General features: G+C 39.8%; 1 protein-coding gene across 2 annotated transcripts in view; it reads left to right on the forward strand.

Moving 5' to 3' along the window:
- The window catches only part of BACH1 (BTB domain and CNC homolog 1), a 28,192-nt gene extending 10,815 nt beyond the window's left edge, over nt 1–17,377 (forward strand). For both annotated transcript variants that reach the window (XM_071433583.1, XM_071433582.1), the window contains 4 exons: nt 2,568–2,865; nt 4,686–6,071; nt 7,741–7,947; nt 14,028–17,377. In XM_071433583.1, coding sequence (XP_071289684.1) covers nt 2,626–2,865; nt 4,686–6,071; nt 7,741–7,947; nt 14,028–14,489 — 2,295 coding nt within the window. In that variant the 5' untranslated portion in view covers nt 2,568–2,625 and the 3' untranslated portion in view covers nt 14,490–17,377. The remainder of the gene's footprint in view (nt 1–2,567; nt 2,866–4,685; nt 6,072–7,740; nt 7,948–14,027) is intronic.

Genomic DNA, 17,377 nt, shown 5'->3' on the forward strand with positions numbered 1-17,377 from the left:
GTCATCGTGTTTAAATATAGAGGGGACATAACTTGGCTGATGAAGTCCAATTAGGAAGTACAACATTCTGTCAGAGTGAAGTGTTAAATGGAGTTATGCTCAAACTAAGTGTTTCATTCACTTCTCAAGAAACAGAAGGTAGTGTTTCAGTGTTGAGCTTTTTTTTTTTTTTTTTTGTGGGTTTTTTGGGGTTGCTTTTTTTTTGGCAGCTGAAACATTGGAAGCTTTCCCTCAGTGCTCCAAGTTGTCCATGAGCTGTTTTGAAAGGATGGTGTGTGTCTCACAGAGATAAGTGAGAAGGAGGGTTAACTCTTCTTTGCATTAATTTGTCTGTATCTATATAAATAGAAATAAACTCGTGTGCCTGTTAGCCTTCTGTGCTATGGAAGTGTAATGAACTGAACTGGATATTGGAATTGATTATTTTATCAGGAAAAACCCAAAAGCATCATTTATGATATGTCTTGTCTGTCTGAGGGCTCTTCATAGAAGATAGAAAACAAGAACATTTTAGGCTTGTCTTTAACTATGGTCTGCCTCATGAGTTTGCCTAAGTGTTCACCCAGAATATGTCCTTGTCTATAATGCTTCCCTGCGTTCCCCACCACTGTGGATTTAGTCTTGAATTTTTCTGGTTTGTCCTCTGTTCCTTTTTGGGGTTTTGGGTTTTTTTCACCTTGTAACAAATACAGAGTTATACTTCATTAAACTCTGTGTGCTGTAAGATGTGAGCAATATGATAAGCTAGGCTACAGAGCAATCCAGTTAGGAATATATAATTTATTGACTGGTTACTTCTCATAAGCTCTTACAAAGATAGAGTTTCATGAGGAATTTTGTTCCCATGTAAATTGACTGGAAATTAAATATTTCCTAAGTTAATGAATCTGTAGTCTTGTTGTTAGGTATATGAAAACATTTAAACTGTTTCCTTCCAAAAATAAGCCCTTTAGGATTAACAGTGCATGGTATGTAGCACTTTTCTCTACCACTTCTTAGAGGGAAAAACTCAGGTTTGTGGAACTTTAGGGATTTTTCTGTTTTCAGCATACATTTGTACATTTTGTTGGTGAAGTTAAGCAGACAGTGTTCCATAAGGGAGTGGGAAAGGCAGGTAGTGCTGATGTGCTCTGCACTTCACTGGGATCTGGACTAGTACTGTGCTGCTATTGCCACTGGAATGGGGATCTTTTTCTTCCCTCTTTCTGTTCCCAAGCTCACTCAAAATGCCTGTGTGCCATGGAAATAGCTGGAGCAGTGAGTAACCAGGAGCGCAGCGTGGCTGCTTTTTCCGCAGTGTGTTTAAATATGTCCATGCCCTGTGCACTCCCCGTGTTGTGCAAGTTTCCCCACACCTGAAAGCTGAGGATTTGCACTGGCTACAGTTTCATTATTGCTGGGAGCTGGCAGATGGCAACAGCCTCTGTTGAGCAATAGGAGGATGAGGCAGTCCCATGTCAGCCGCAGTGAGTCTCCACAGCTGTGCTCAGTTACAGGAACTCTGGGCTCAAGTGTAATCTCAATGCTTGCTTTGTTAAAGGATAACGTGTCCTAGGAACACCATATTTTCTCTGCAGGATAATTCCAAATCTGACTTAAGTGGTTTCTTGATTGAGCAAGGACACTTCTTAATAATCCTTTTTTCTTCCTTTTGGTTGGAAGAAGGGCTCAATTGAAAGTGAAATACAGTGTAAAGATCAGATTTGGAAATACTTTCAAACTTTGCACTCTCTAGCAGAACTGCCTTCTCCCTCGCCCTTCTACTTTTTGCAATTTTAAGAATCTTCAGAACCGTTATATATGAGTTATATATTTCAAGGTTCTAAATACTGTCTAACTTTATCTGTTGTTTATTATCCAATGAATACTGTTATTTTAGAACTTTGTCAGAAGAGAGACTATTCCATTGCCAGGTGATCTGAATCATAATGATCCATTGGGAAAGCAAACTTGTAACAAGTATGACAAATCAAGTAGTCATGAAAGAAAAGGGGGAGAAAAGTTTGCATTAAGGCAGTTAGAGAATTCAAATTTTAAAACAAGACACCAACCTACTAGAAAATCAGGGTATTTTACCAATGCCTGATTGGTTTAGCAGACAAAATACTTTTGAAACAAGACAGAACACATATGCTTTAGTCTGCATTAGGTGAATCAGTAAACAGAAGTAGCTCACATGGTATTTTGGTGAACTTTAGTTTAATGCATTTGTTTTATTTCTCTTTACATTTTCATAGTGCTGGAGTTAGAATACACCAATTACTAAGAGTGAAAGATGATTTCTAGGTGTTACAGTAAATTTATGTCTCTCAATCACTTGGCTAAGAAAGAACAGTTCTTCATTGCTGAAGTGCATTTTTTGGTCTGTGAGATTATAAAAGCTGTGTTACGATGTACATATCAAGGTTTGGGTACTGTGAATGTCACAAGCATGTCTTTATTTAAAGTACTAATTTGAAGAAGAATTAGACCAGAACAGTGCACGTTTAACCTGCTCACGTTTCAGTACCAATAGGTTCCTGTTGGACATGACTTTCAGGGGTACTACTTGTTTCTTTGCTCCCCAGGTCTGAAGCACAGAAGCATGCTTTCCCCTGAGCCTCACACCACCAGCTGTGATACAGAATGTCTCTAAGTGAGAACAACAGCGTGGTGTTTGCCTATGAGTCCTCAGTGCACAGTACCAACGTACTGCTCAGCCTTGACGATCAGCGAAAGCAAGATATCCTTTGTGATGTTACCATTTTAGTGGAAGATCAGCGATTTCGGGCTCACAAAGCTGTGCTTGCAGCTTGCAGCAGTTACTTCCTTTCAAGAATTGTGGGCCAGGTGGACGCTGATCTTATCATCACTTTACCGGAAGAGGTGAGTGTCACTCCCTTTGCACTCTACCTGCCAGTGCTTCTCATCTGCTTTGTTCAGTTCCCTTTTATGGGAGGTTGGCGTTTAACTGACGATTTAGAGTAGGGGATTTAAGACACCAGCCCACAATCTGGGGTACCAGAAATATTTTTTAAATCAAGTATTTAATATTTATTATATTGTAAAGACTAACTGCTGTCATCTTGGTCTGGGGTCTGTTGGTTTTTTGCCAGCATTTTTATTCTCTGACTTTCATCCGAAATAAAAATTAGATAAATTACTACTGCAAGAGTTGCTTTTCTAGGTCAGTCACATTAAGAGTCTTTCTACAATTTTTTTCTTGCTTGAGCATAGGTAGCCAGAAATGTGTAAGAGAAAGTGAAAGGAGTAGAGTGTTCTTCCCCTCTTGATCATTGCAGTTTTTGCAGTGTTTCTCCCTTAGATGGAAAGAAGGTACAGTTTTAAAATGCATTGTATTTTTTCTTTCAGTTTCATTTATGAATGCTACTTATTTGTAAAGCCACTTTTGTTTTGTTAATGTTTTTGTTTGTTATGTATGTTAATGTTTGTTACTTGTTTGTAATGTTTTTGTTTTGTTAACTGCACTGTGTCTGAAGACATGTTGACAGCTTATGGATAAACTGTCTTTTACATTCTACTTCCCCACATTATGAAGGATGAATTAATGTGGTGGTGTAACCTCCAGAGCATATTTCAAATGCTATTTTAAGAATTCTTTAGGAAGGTCATAAGTGTTTACAGACAGTTTTAAAGGACTGGTCTCTGCAGATATCAACTTCACTTAATGTGTTGTGTCCTTTAAAGAGAACATACCAAACAACTACTAAAAAACCAAAGTAAACAAACCCTCAACTGATTCTTAAATTGAATTGCATGAATAATTCATTATTTCACTGGCAGAAGGATTCAGTGTAGGTAATGCATTGATATAGTGCTTTATTTAACATAAAATACTGCTCATTTCAGTAAAGGCAGGGAGCAGAGTGTGGAGTTGAGTTTGAGTATTAATAGTGCACATAGTGCTTTATTGCTCATTTGCAGAGAAGAGGCTAAAGGAAGTGTCATGTAGTTGGTAATCTGTTTCTGGGGTCTGTTTGTGGCTTTCTACTCGATTCCTTAGACATTGTTTCATGTGTAGGAGATCTTGCACAGTTTCTAATGATAGTTTTTGTTTTTCTCTGGGTTCCTTGATAGGCAACTGTTGTGAAGATATAAATGTGCAATTAAAATCACTTGCTCTAAAGGGGCTTTAAACTTGAGAATTCTGTTTGGTGTACCGGTTTTGAGTGCCTTTCTTCAAATCTATGGGAAGAAGAAAGGAGTAGGTGGCTGTAGTAGTAAATAATCATATGTGGTCAAACTCCATTTCTTCAAACTTTTTTTGCATGAATGGTGCATAAGACTAAGTGATTAATTGTATTTTCAAAGAGCAATTACTGTTAAATACCAGCAGCATACTATAGAGTAATTAGTATATAACTTGCTTTGAAATATATCTTTGTGAGCTGGGAATCTGGTTACTGATTTGCAGTATACAGCAATATTTTCCGCTTTTATTACTGTAGGAACGTTTTATTAAGACACAGATCACAATAAGGAAAACTGTCACAAAACGTGCATGATAAAATAGTATCAGAAGAACTGTTTCAGAATGAGTTTGACCAGGTTTTCACAGTAGAACAAGTCTGCTGCTTTTGTCCTGTGCTCTGTCCTGCTGGCAAGACAGGTAAATTTGTGTATTTCTCTGCTTAAACCATACTAATTTGACCACACTAATTTTTTTTCATTTGTTTTTGTAATAGGTAACACTTAAAGGATTTAGTCCTTTGCTTCAGTTTGCATATACAGCAAAACTTGTTTTAAATAAAGACAATGTGTCTGAAGTTTGCAAATGTGCAGAATTTTTGGGTGTACGCAACATTGAAGAGTCCTGCTTTCAGTTTCTCAAATTCAGATTTTTGGACTTTAAGTTGGATCAGCAGGAATGTCCCAGGAAGAAGTGTTGCACACAGCATTGTCAGAAAGCAAACCCTAAAACTGGCAATGTGGATGATGGAGACCTAGAAATAAATTGTGAAGTAGAAGCTCTTCTGGAAAAGGAATATAGTCAAATTCCTGACACAAAACCCTGTAAAGATGAAGAAAATGCTAAATCATCGCCTGTTCTCCAAAATAATGCCAATCAAAATTGTGATCCTGTACATTTAGAAAGGGGTAGTGCTTCCAGCTTATCTTCCCAATGCCCAAAGTATAGAAAATTCCAGAAAGCTTTTGGAAATGACAAAGTTAATACTTCAGAGTCCAGTTCCAGTATTAAAGATGTTCAGGTACCCCCATTTGCAACTTCTCTTGAGAAGGAAATACCTGATAATGATGGCATACAAAAAGCTCAGGAGTGTGTGCCTATGCAGCTGATCTCAAACTGTGAAGAGACTCAGGTAGAAATGGAGGAAGGGGAAGAAGGCATTCAGAAAAAAGAAGAATCAAAGAGAGATTCTGTAACTCGGAATGTGTCGTGTCCTGTGGAGAAAATGGATCTTGCTGCTTTCCCCCAAAACTCTGCTGCACCTCATGGACTCAATTCTGTGTCTATTTTACATAGTTGTGAGCAATATGGTAACTTGAATTTCAGTAGTATGCAAAACAACACAGTCTTAGCTGAAAAAACTGTGTCAAGTACTGGAGCTGGAAATGACAAAACTGAAAGTCAAGGTAACCCATCTTCAAAGGTGGATTTGTGCATTAGGGAAGCCACTAACATCAGCTCAGCTGGAGATCGAAGCAGTGTGGAGAGAGAGATAGCAGAACAGCTAGCACAGGGCTTCTGGAGTGATATTCACAGCACAGATGCCTGCCAAGTACATTTACCACCTTCTAAAGAGTACTCAGAGCCCTCGTATTCGGGGAAAAAATCAGAGTGCCCGTGGCTGGGGATCAGGATCAGTGAAAGCCCTGAACCTTGCCCTCAGCGAACTTTTACAACACTGAATTCTGTCAATTGCCCCTTTATAAGCAACCTGAGAACTGAAGGATGCTCCAACAGCTCTGAAATAAACAGTGGAGATTATGTTCAGGGACAGCAACAAGAACAGTGTCCCTATAACTATGTGATAAGTTTGGGAGAGGACTCAGAAACTGACACTGAGGGGGACAGTGAATCCTGTTCAGCAAGAGAACAAGAATGTGAGGTAAGAACATCCTGATGGATCCTTTGCTTCCCAGTCTCTTAAAGCCATATTAAAAAAATCTGAGTTTTCTGTGTTTCGTTGTTTTGGGTTTTTTCTGTGGCTGCTTGTTTTTAAAAGTCTGGAACTGAAACTTTAAATAACCATTCAGAGGTTTGTATGGAGGATCACTGTTAATTCAGAGAGACTGAATAAAAGTATGAAAGTATTTTTGGTCAGATACTGAAGTGTTAGATGCCTACATATTAGATCTTTTAAAATTTTTTCTGGGACAACTGTCAGAAAACATTGTGAGCCTTAAATCAAGGCATGAAGGTTCATTCTTAGATTTTTTTTTTTAATCTGCTTTAGTTTAGAGTTTAAGAAAGCTCTAAACTTCTTGGAACCTTTGTTTAATAGAAACTTGGAGCCTTTGTTTAATAGAAATTTACCAGTTTTCGTGGTTTTATTCTGAGCTGTGGGGTGAAGGTGAGAGAGAAATGATACTTCAGATTTAATGTGAAGTGACAATTAAGCTTTTAAGCTGGCTTCAGTAGCTGTGTATTTAAGACTGTTTAAGAATATCACCTTCTCTAGCACTAAGTGATATACCTGGAACAATTCCCATCTCAGTTCTTAGAATCATGGAATTGCACTGTAACTCTGCATGATGGATCATTCAGTGTTAGAAAAATTGAGTTGTTTTTAAAGCACTAAGGTTTTTGTCTTTCAAAATGCAGGGCTTACTGAGACTGAACATAAGTGAAACCTGCCATCAATACAAAAAATCTGGAATGCTAAACAAAAGGCCAGAATTTGTTTAATACATTCCTTACCTTTATGTGACAGAGAAGGTGGTATCACTGCTGAGGACAGTACTCTGGGATTTTTTATTATTTTTTGCCTGTTTGTCACCAGTAGTAGCCAATCAGAGAAAAGATTTCTCTGTGTTCTTTTTAAACTCAATTCAGATCTTTGACCAGAGCAAGGTGACATATTCTGCTACTTATTATACTCAAATGTCAGGATTAAAATAAAATGTCTGTAGTTGGATACTCAAAACCATGGTGATTATTTTGTAAAGGTAAATATGTTTTTCAGTATCGGTCAACACTTTGTGATCTCAAATGCTTTTGCAGCTCGGGTATACAACAGTAGCTCGAGCCTGGTCCTCTGTCTTCTCCAACACTAAAAAATAAAAGACAAATATTGTAACTTCTGTATTCTAAGGAAATGCCTGTTTCAGAGGAACTTTTCCTGCGGAAAAAAAAAAGCATAGGTATAAAAATGTGTGCAGGATGCAGTCTCAATAGCAGCTTTGGGAGAACTTTAGACTGTATTTGTGAGTCTTGACACCTGTTGTGTATCTCACCAAACTGTAACTCATCTTCTTAGAGTGCATCACCTGCATATTTGGTGCACACACAAGTAGCTTTCAGCCTACTCTGAATCTGCTTGTAAGGATCTAATGTGAATGTGCAAATACTCTATTGCACCTGTGCTTGAGCTCCTGTAGTTGGATCCCCTGGATTTTATCCCACCATCTGGTGGTTATGTTAGTTTGCTCTTGTCTCTGAGGTGTAGGAATAAAGATGAGTTGTGTGGTAAAGAATGCTTAAAATGGAAACTTGAATTGTTGGTGTTTGTGTATATCAGTTCCACCTTGGATTTACAACTGTATCTCACATTCTAGGTAAAACTGCCGTTTAATGCACAAAGGATTATCTCACTTTCCAGAAATGACTTCCAGTCATTTCTGAAAATGCATAAATTAACTCCTGAACAATTGGACTGTATTCACGATATCCGAAGACGGAGTAAAAACAGAATTGCAGCGCAGCGATGTCGCAAGAGAAAACTTGACTGTATACAAAATCTTGAATCTGAAATTGAAAAACTGGTATGTATAGATACTCATTGCTGTTGTCATGTCTTTCTCTAAACATTTTGACTGCCTATCTGGCAGTAGCTTGAGAGTGGGGTGATTTGCTACCTTTTCCACTCAAGCTTAAAAAACTTTATCAGTCTTGTATAACTCCTTAATAGCAGTTACAGATTTTTCTGAGCCTTGCTCTAAAGTACACATATCTTTCCTTCTGTGAACTTGTTTCCATTCAAACAAAACCTGCATCACAGGATAATTTTTGGTGATTGATGTTTCTGAAACCCATAAGCTTTGAATTTAATTGTACAGAATGATTCCCAGACTGTTATCCTACACTGCTTTTTGCCTCTTCCCCTTTCTTGCTTCAAGATTTTGTTCCTCAGCTCCTGGTATTGCTCATGATCAAGTTTGCAGTTACGCAATTGTTAGTTGTGTAAGTTCTGTTCTTGGAACACATCAACATGGGCTGGCAAACTGTTTCCTGAGTCTTGGATGTTAAAAATGAGACCCTTGCAGAAAGGCGGAAGATACAGAAGAACTTGGGAAGTTGCTTGCCTTTTTAGCAGTTGCATCAAGATTGTAGCTGAGGAATTGATGCATCCAGATTTCTCAGCAGCCATCTGTTAATATATTTTTTCCTCCTTAAGAAGGCAATAAAAAGATAAATATGTAATTTAAGAGAAATATAGGTAATCTGAGGTTAAGATTATGTAAAAATAACAATGGCAAGAAGATAATTGAGTGGCTTTTCAGAAAAATAAGTCTTTGTTTGATTCTCATCTCAGTTTCATAGTTGGTCATAACCATGTGCGCAAAACAATTCAGTTGTTTAGGACTACTGTACTCTCATTCTTGTCCATGGAGCCTTTTAGGCTTGGTATACCTGAATTTGGTATCTGCATCAGCTGGAAAATAGCAGTCATGTTGCATCTTTTTTACTTCAAAGTGAAAAGGAAAGTAAAATTAGAGCCAAGTGCCACGGACTGGAAACTTATTTTCTTGTGATCAGCATCTTTCACTGCATCTACTCCTACTTCTGCCGTGGGGAGATAGGCTTTGAAAGAAGGCTTGCAGTGCCATAGAGCTCTGATAAGCTGACAGAGCAGGTTGTGCTTAATGACGAAGGTGCTCTCTGAGGGAGGGTAATCAGGTGATTGTACTAATAATATCTTTACTGAAGAGAGAAGTTGCATTTCTGATGTTTCAGAACTTTTTGCCTGGTTTTGTCATCATGTTGTCATTTCTGTTATGTAACTCTGTCAATATTTTGCAATACTTGGGCAGGGAATTAAAGGTTGATCTGCAAGATTAGGCATGTGGCTGTTTGAGACTAATAATTATAACATAATATCCTTCTTTCTGTGGACCTGTGCTGGAACAGACTGAATGTCTGCTGTTTGACAGGTAACACTGTGCAAGGCCTAGATAATAAGTGTTGAGTCTTGAGAACTGTGAGGTGGGGTCTGAGTTATATGAATCATCCTCTAGGCACAAACATGTTCCAGTTGCATATGTTTTTTTTCAACTGTGCTGAAAGTTTCTTCAGAAATTCCTGAAAATTTGGAGGTGTTGACCATGCCTGACAGATCATCAAATTTGTATAAGCTGTACACAAATACAGAAACATCAAGGTCTGTCCAGGCATGACTTCCAGGTGGATGGAAGAAAAGACATGTCGTGGAGGAGCTGTGTGTGGTACATCCAGGTTGCTTCAGGCATGATGGCTCTTGCCTTGTTCCTGTTCTGTGTCAGTCGTGTCTCACACCTTTTAGACTTTGATTTTCTCATGGTATCATCTGTAATGTGGCTTTGAGAGGGAATAGAATGGTGTAGCTATAGTTTGACAGCTCTTGGCAAGTAGATTATACTCTGTACTACCAGTTAGGAAATACTTTTTCGTGGAATTCCTCATCTGGCTTTCAGTACGTGCAACATGTTGTCTTGTATTAGTTTCTATTTGGTGCTGCTTCAGTTTTTTTCTCTCCCAGAAGATGCTTGTGGCGTGTTTCTTGGAACAGTCCTATATTTGGAACAGAATGACCCCTGCCTGACTAGAGGCTGCAGACTAACAGCTGGCAAGTAGCTTTGACAAGCACCTTGGGGCCTGGGCAGACAGCAGGCTGAGCATGGATCAGCAGCATGTCCAGACTGAAAAAAGGCCATCAGTGTCCTGGGCTCTGTTAACAGGAGTGCAGCCCCTTGTTGGAGGGCAGTGGTTGTTACCTGTCTTGGCACATGTAACACTGAATTGTTGGCTGGGTTTTCACCCCTCCCAGTTCCAGGAGCACATTGATAGGCAGAAAGAAGGTTGGGTGAAGGCCATTGGGATGGCCAGGCCTGAAGTGCTTCTGTGGTGAGAGGCTGAAGAAATGGGGCTTCTACCTGGAAATGGAGTGGGGAGACCCTAATGGCTGCCTGCCCATATCTGTGGGGCAGTCCTTGAGCTTACACAGCCTTTGGTAGTAGCAGATCTCCAGCTTCTTGGGGGAGAGCTTGGCAGCAAGAGAACAGGAGACATGGTCTTAAATTACAAGGGGGATTTCATCTGAGTGTAAGGAAAGTTTTTTCCTGCAGTGGAGCCTGAAAGGCTGTGCATGTGCTGTCTTTGAGGGTTTTATGGCATGACTGAGCAAAACCCTGAGCAGCCTGATCTTACCTGATCTCTGACTTTGTTCTACAGACCTGCTGAGGTACCTCCCCTCCCAAGTGGTTCTGTAAAATTGGAAATCTTATGTTAAGTTCTACTTATATTGAAGAAAAATACTGTTCAGTGCTGAATCTGTTATCTGGGAGAGTTACCTGTGATCATGTCTTTTGATATTCTGTACTGATAAAGTCATTTTTTACCTCCCCATATAGCCTTTGCTTATTGACCTTTCAGGTGAGTCTGGGTGTTCTTGTTGGTCACGAATGTTCTGTATTTGAGAACATGCAAGGGCTACTTTAGGACATGTTGACTTGTTAGAAACAGCTCTTTCAGAGACCCTGTGTATATTCACATTCCTTGTACTACTTTCTCCTGGACAATGGGATGACCCTGCCTGAGCAGGGAGGTCAGACCAGATCACCCACTGTGGTCCCTTCCAACCTGACCCATCCTTGGATTTTTCACTTGGAAACTTCTAAAATGAGGACACTTTTGAGGGGGAGCAGAGTAGAAGACAACTGATCTCCAAAAGCACTACTTTGCTGAAGATTCTGTAGCTGAGGAAGATGCACAGTGCTCCAAGAAAAATATAATTGAGATCTTGTTATATATATTATATATAGCAGGGTGAGGTGAGTGAACTAAGTACATCCTTTACCAGGAGATTCAAAAGAGCTCTCAGTTTATTATGGCCTCAAAACTAACTGACATTTTTGGTAGTATTAGTATAATGCTGATAAAATAAAATAAAAATATTTAGGTGTATTAACCTGTCAACAGCTTCAGAAGGGGGGTGAGGAATTGATGCTGGAATAACTATTTCTGAATGTTCATGTTTGTTTTAAATAGCAGTCCAGATAACAGATAATTTTGTCAGTCCATAACACACAACTGAGTGCCTCTACATACCCAAAAGGTATTAGGTGATCTGCCTAACAGAATGGGAAAGATTAATCTGATCAGTACTGAAAAACACCTGGAGGACAATGCAGGGATCAGTCACAGCCAGCACAGCTCCATGAGGGGAAAGTCCTGCTTGTCAAAACTGATTTCTTTGTATGACAGGGTGATCTAGGAAAGCCAGTAGATGTAATCCTCTTGGACTTCACCAAAGCTTTTGACAGGCTCTCCCAGGGTCCTTCTGAACAAAATGTCCAGCCCACAGCTGGGTAAACACATCACATGGGGGAGAGCAGCTGGGTCATGGGTCAGGAGCAAATGGTGACAGTGACTGGGGGACATCAGGCTGGCACTGGTGCCCAGTGGGGTTCTGCAGGGCTGCTCCCTGAGCCCTGTGCTCCTCACCACCTTCATCAGCAGCCTGGACACAGCACTCCATGGAACACACCCTAAGTTTGCCGTGACACTAAACTGGGAGGAGTTGTCAGCTCCCTCAAGGGCAGAGAGGCCCTGCAGAGAGACCTGGACCAGCTGGAGACTTGGAGAGTCACCAACCATGTGAGGTTTAACGAGGGCAAGAGCCAGATTCTGCTCTGGGACAGGGCAGCCCTGGCTGTGTGCATGGGCTGGGGAACAGGAGGCTGGGGAGCAGCTGTAGAAAGGGACCTGGGGCTCCTGGTCCATGGCCAGGTGAACAGGAGTCAGCAGTGCCCTGGCAGCCAGGAGGGACATCCATGTCCTGGGGGCATCAGGGACAGCATGGCCAGCCAGGCAGGAGGGGACATTGTCCTCTCTGCTCTGCACTGGGGCAGCCTCACCTCGAGTGCTGGGGCAGCTTTGGGCACCATGGTTTAAAAAATGGCATTCAGCCATTGGAGAGCATCCAGAGAAGGGTCATGAGGATGGGGAAGGGTCTGGAGGGGGGAAACCTTATGAGAGGTGACTCTGGGCATTTAGTCTGTTCAGTCTGGAAAAAAGGAGACTGAGGGGAGACCTGGGGAGACCTCACTGAGGTTTTCAGCATCCTCTGGAGGGGCAGGTGCCAATCTCTTTGTGACCAGTGACAGGGACTCAAGGACACAGCATAAAGCCTGGTCATGGAAGGTTTAGGCTGGACACTGGAACAGACTCCCCAGGGCAGTGGTCACAACACCAAGCCTGACAGAGTTCGAGTGTTTGGACAAAGTTCTCAGGCGCAGGGTGTGATTCTTGAGGTGTCCTGTGCGGGCCCAGGAGTTGGACTCAGTGACCCTGATGGCTCCTTTCCAGTGTGGCGTATTTTATGGTTAACAGCTGCTCCCAGTGTGCTGACAAATAGAAATTTATTAGCCAAGTCCTCTTTCTTCTAATTTTAGACAAAAAGAACTGGCAACAACTGTTCCTCTCGCCAAATGTTGCCTAAACTTAATAATTTCTTTCAAAAAGAAGTTGTAGAGGTTGCAGTATGAGGTTTCTCTGCAAAAGGGGATGTGAGGAGGAGTGAAAATAATAAAACTTTCCAAGAGTGAATTGACATAACAGTAGCTGTAACACATAATCCCTATGATTAAAACTTGAAAACTATTTAAAGCCTTATATGTCTTCAAAAGTCTTATCTTCTTTTAATTAATTAATTACAGAATTTACAATGTATGTGTTGTGACATGTTTGGATTTGGGTTCTTTGTCCTTTTCATTCAACTTCTTCATGATGGTCTTGGTTGTTCCCTGTCCTTTGCCATTTCCTCATTTGTCTTTACTCAAAAAGTTGCTTGTTTCTGTGACTAGACTTCTCAGTTATCAGTGTCTTTTCATCTTTAGCCAGTTCTATCAGAAGCCTCAGAAAAAATCACAACATTGAAGCCAAATAAAAGCTTGATTTAATACAGGCTACTTTTTTCTATTTGATATCTATTATTGAGTTGCCATCCTGTTTGTTTCCATCTGCTTGGACAATCCTCCTACATTATCTCTAGGTTGTTTGGTTCACCACATCTTCTTTCCTTTACCTTTCTTAAATTTTCTAATTTAGGAGCTATACTTAACTCCATTGTTTGTAGTGGGTTTGGCACTTCTTGAGAATGGACGTTACTTTCACCTAGTGGAATAGTATCAACAATTCAAATGTGATGTTTGATTTTCAGCATTTCAATTTTAAAATACAGATCTCTATGAAGACTGCTTAATGTTTTGTTGGCTCATTGGTAATGGTTTATGTTATCCTGTAGAACTAGTGTTTCAGGAATATTTACAGTAAGTGCAGCTATGTTTCATTTGCTCAATAACAACAAATTACTCCTTTGTCTGCCAGCATGAGTTTGAAAAAAGCTGCATATCTGAAAAACCACATCAAATACCTTACCTGATGATGCTTCCAGAGAGGTTAGGATTGGGCTTTTGATATGTGTTTGATTGTGTTTCTGCTTTCCTTCTTAATGCCAAATTACTTCTGTTTCAGCAGACCAGAGTACTTAAAGTCTTGGTTTAGCTTTGATAGGAGCTTTGATAGGAGCTTAAGCCATAGTTCTTATGTTGAAATGTAGACTAAAATACTGTTTTTCTTTTTGCAGCAAAATGAGAAGGAGAATTTGCTGAAGGAAAGAAACCACATTTTATCAACTCTGGGTGAGACAAAGCAGAATCTGACTGGACTTTGCCAGCAGGTGTGTAAGGAAGCAGCCTTGAGTCAAGAGCAAATACAAATACTTGCAAAATATTCTTCTTCAGATTGTCCACTCTCATTTTTGTTCCCAAAAAGAGAACAAACAGCTCCATCTGATAGTGAGCTTGTGGTACCAGCATCTGTAGAATCAGCAAATGGTCTTTCAGGTGTCACCCCTACAGCTGAGCAGAGTTCCTGTTACCAGTGTGTCAAAAGTGTGTGTGAGGCCACGTACGACCAAGTACAAGAACTGCACCCGGTTCCTGCCAGAACATTGGAGCAGACATCGCTCCTGGAGCCCTGTGGGCAGAGCAGTGGCATCACAGACTTCTGCCAGCAAATGACTGACAAATGCACTACAGATGAATGAATCTCTCCTTCCCATTGCCAGCCTCTCAACATTGCAACCAGAAGTGGGCTTGAGCATTATTGGAATGTAACTTACTAAGTGAGAGAGAAGATAGAAGTTTAATCTTTTGAAACTATATTGACAATTCCATGGTCACCATTATTACTTGGCAAGCTTTGGGTTTGCTCTGTGTAGTTCCAGAAGGTAATTTGTATGTGTCAGTCTTGGGGCTTTTTCTGTGTGGTGATGCCAAGGAGGGTTCAGGAAAGCTGTTGGAAAGTACAAATTCCATGCACAGGTGCTTATTTGTGAGGAAGTTTTGTTCATGTACAGAGCAGCCTACTCTGATTTATGCCACAGTACTTAATGCCACTCTGCATTTTAAGGAAAGCCTCCTGACAGCTGTTTATGCACAATGACTTCTATACCTGGAATTCTTCTAAGATTTCTTTTTTCCTGGTAGACAAACCTTAAGAAGCATATATAGCTCTGTAAATGTTCATTTTGTAGATGGGCTAAGTTACATGACAGGATGAGGAGATTCTGAAAAGTGCACTCTGGTATAGCTCCTTGCTTCCTGCTGTTCCCCTCCCCGTCCCAGAGAAGACTTTACTGAACCAAAGTAGTAAGCTACTACTACTGGTAGTAGAATTGGTTAGTAGTAGGCTTTTATTGAATAAGTGGTTCTGTCACTCTAGTACAGAATTTAAAGAACTGGAGCAGCAGAGGTGCTGCCACATTCTACTCTCTTCTCTAAATTTAGTGGGAGGAATAACGAGGCACTGTGGAAGGCAGACATCTGAAACTGGTGCAGTTCTTGGATGAGTGTGCATTGGATCCTCTGGCATCTGAATCCCATAGGCTTGTTAAAACCAACAGCTGTATTGTGACTTCCTGTCCTAGCACCTTCCAGCTTGCTGCTTCTTTGTGGCAAGTTGGAATCAAAGTATTGTGAAAGTCTAAGGACAGACTTTTTTTTTAAGGTATTCAGGCCACATTTTTTTCTTTCAGTGCCTAACTGCCTAAAGTAAGTTACAAATATTTGTTCTCTGATCACTGGGACCAGTAAAGTTCTATTTCAAAATCAATCTTTCAGGATACTTTATGGCTAAACCTGTAGTATATTTTCAATGGCTTGTGCTATTAGCATAGATATATAAAAAGTTTAGTGAAGAAATGAGCTGGAGATATTTCCTTTATTACTTTGTGAAGGAGAAATTCAGCTACTGAAAATAATCCCCATTTTCTAGATTTTTACATAGCAGTGGATGCATATTGTATACCAATGATGCTTTGTTATTTAGATGCTATTCTCACACCAGAACTAAGTATTGAACCTCACCACAGAAAACTTTGGGTTTGCTGGTTTACAAAACATGAAGAATCTTGTACAAGCCAGTGGAATTCTTCATTTCCTACCTCAGAATGTGTATTAGCTTTTTGTGTCTTTGTGTGCATGTACAGTAGGCAGCAACTAAGCAATGGCCCTTGTAAATACTGCTTTTCAGTTTTACCTTGCAGCAAGGCAAAACTTGTTCTTGGCAATGCTCTTCTTTTTCCTCTCCCCACCATCCATAGGTAACATAGCATTAATAAATACAGTAAGCCACTTATTTAAAACAAAAATTTAAAAATTACCAGAATTCAACAGGACTTCTCATAACCAGCACGCAACACAAATGACTACACTACCTCACCTATGGGACTGAAAGTTGATTCAAATCTCTAGTGAATCCTTGGATTTTCATCATATATCATTACTTTTTTAAGGGAAAAAATATGCTGATGGCTCATAGCTTGTATAAATCACAATGCTTGCAGTAATTGAAATTCAGAAATAAATACTACATGGCAGACATCATGATAATTGGATTGACATTCTTTTAAATGACACAATGATCCTGTATATGTATTACTTTATGAAGCTCTCTGGGCTTTTTCTTCAGTTTCTGTAGATTCCTGGTTAATTTAATCCTGTCTCCCTCCCATGCTGCCAACCTGGGAAGCATTTTGCTCTTATGTCTCCATTTTGTTTAAAAAGCAAACCAACAAGAAACAATAAAAAACAAAATTCAAAGCCCAAACCTCTACTCTTCATAACTACTATCACTTTTAAAGCTGCTGATACTCTGAAATGACGTGGACAATGACATTGAAACATTGTCCTAATAGTGCACGTAGTTGGAAATGGAATTCCTTGGGGTCAGTCCTTATTACAAGGAGGTGGAGCATCTTTGTAGGGAATGGCTGTCTGGGAGCTTATCCAGTGGCCCAAAGCCCTGACACACTTGACTGCAGATATTGGAAACCAAGGTCAGTGATGACCAAGTGTGAGGCTGGAACATCCCTAAAAAGTTGTGCTCCGCTGCTGGAGTCTGGGATCAGCCACAGCATGAATTCCATAAAACTGATGGTGGAGGGATTCCAGGGCAGGAATCATGGCAGTCATTGACCTATGATAAAAGTAACATCATGTTTTTAAACCTGATAGGAACTTGATGAAGTTTGAGGGTAGGTTTTTGCCTGACCAGCTGCATCTAAGTAATTTTAAAAATATTTATTTAATACCATAGACCTACAAGTTGCATGTTGACTTCTATAAGCCTATATCATCAACTTGCAAATGTTACGAATGAATGACAATTTTATGATACAGAATTCTCAGGAAAATGTTTTTGGAGTTTGGTTTTATTTTTTTCTCTTCCAGTAAAGAAATACTCGTTTTTGAAATTGTAAAATACTTTGTTAAAGCATGTTTTAAAATACTTTGAACAGACTATCTTAAAGCCATATGGGTATGATGGCATACAGATTGTAAAATAAACAGATAATTACAACAGTTGATTTTGTATTTTTCATAATTCAGTATTTTCTAAGTCTGCAATAAAAACCACTATCCTTTCTACAAA

The sequence above is a fragment of the Agelaius tricolor genome, unplaced genomic scaffold, assembly GCF_023055355.1.
Source record: "Agelaius tricolor isolate 1412-34295 unplaced genomic scaffold, bAgeTri1.0.p SCAF_9, whole genome shotgun sequence".
Taxonomy (NCBI): Eukaryota; Metazoa; Chordata; class Aves; order Passeriformes; family Icteridae; genus Agelaius; species Agelaius tricolor.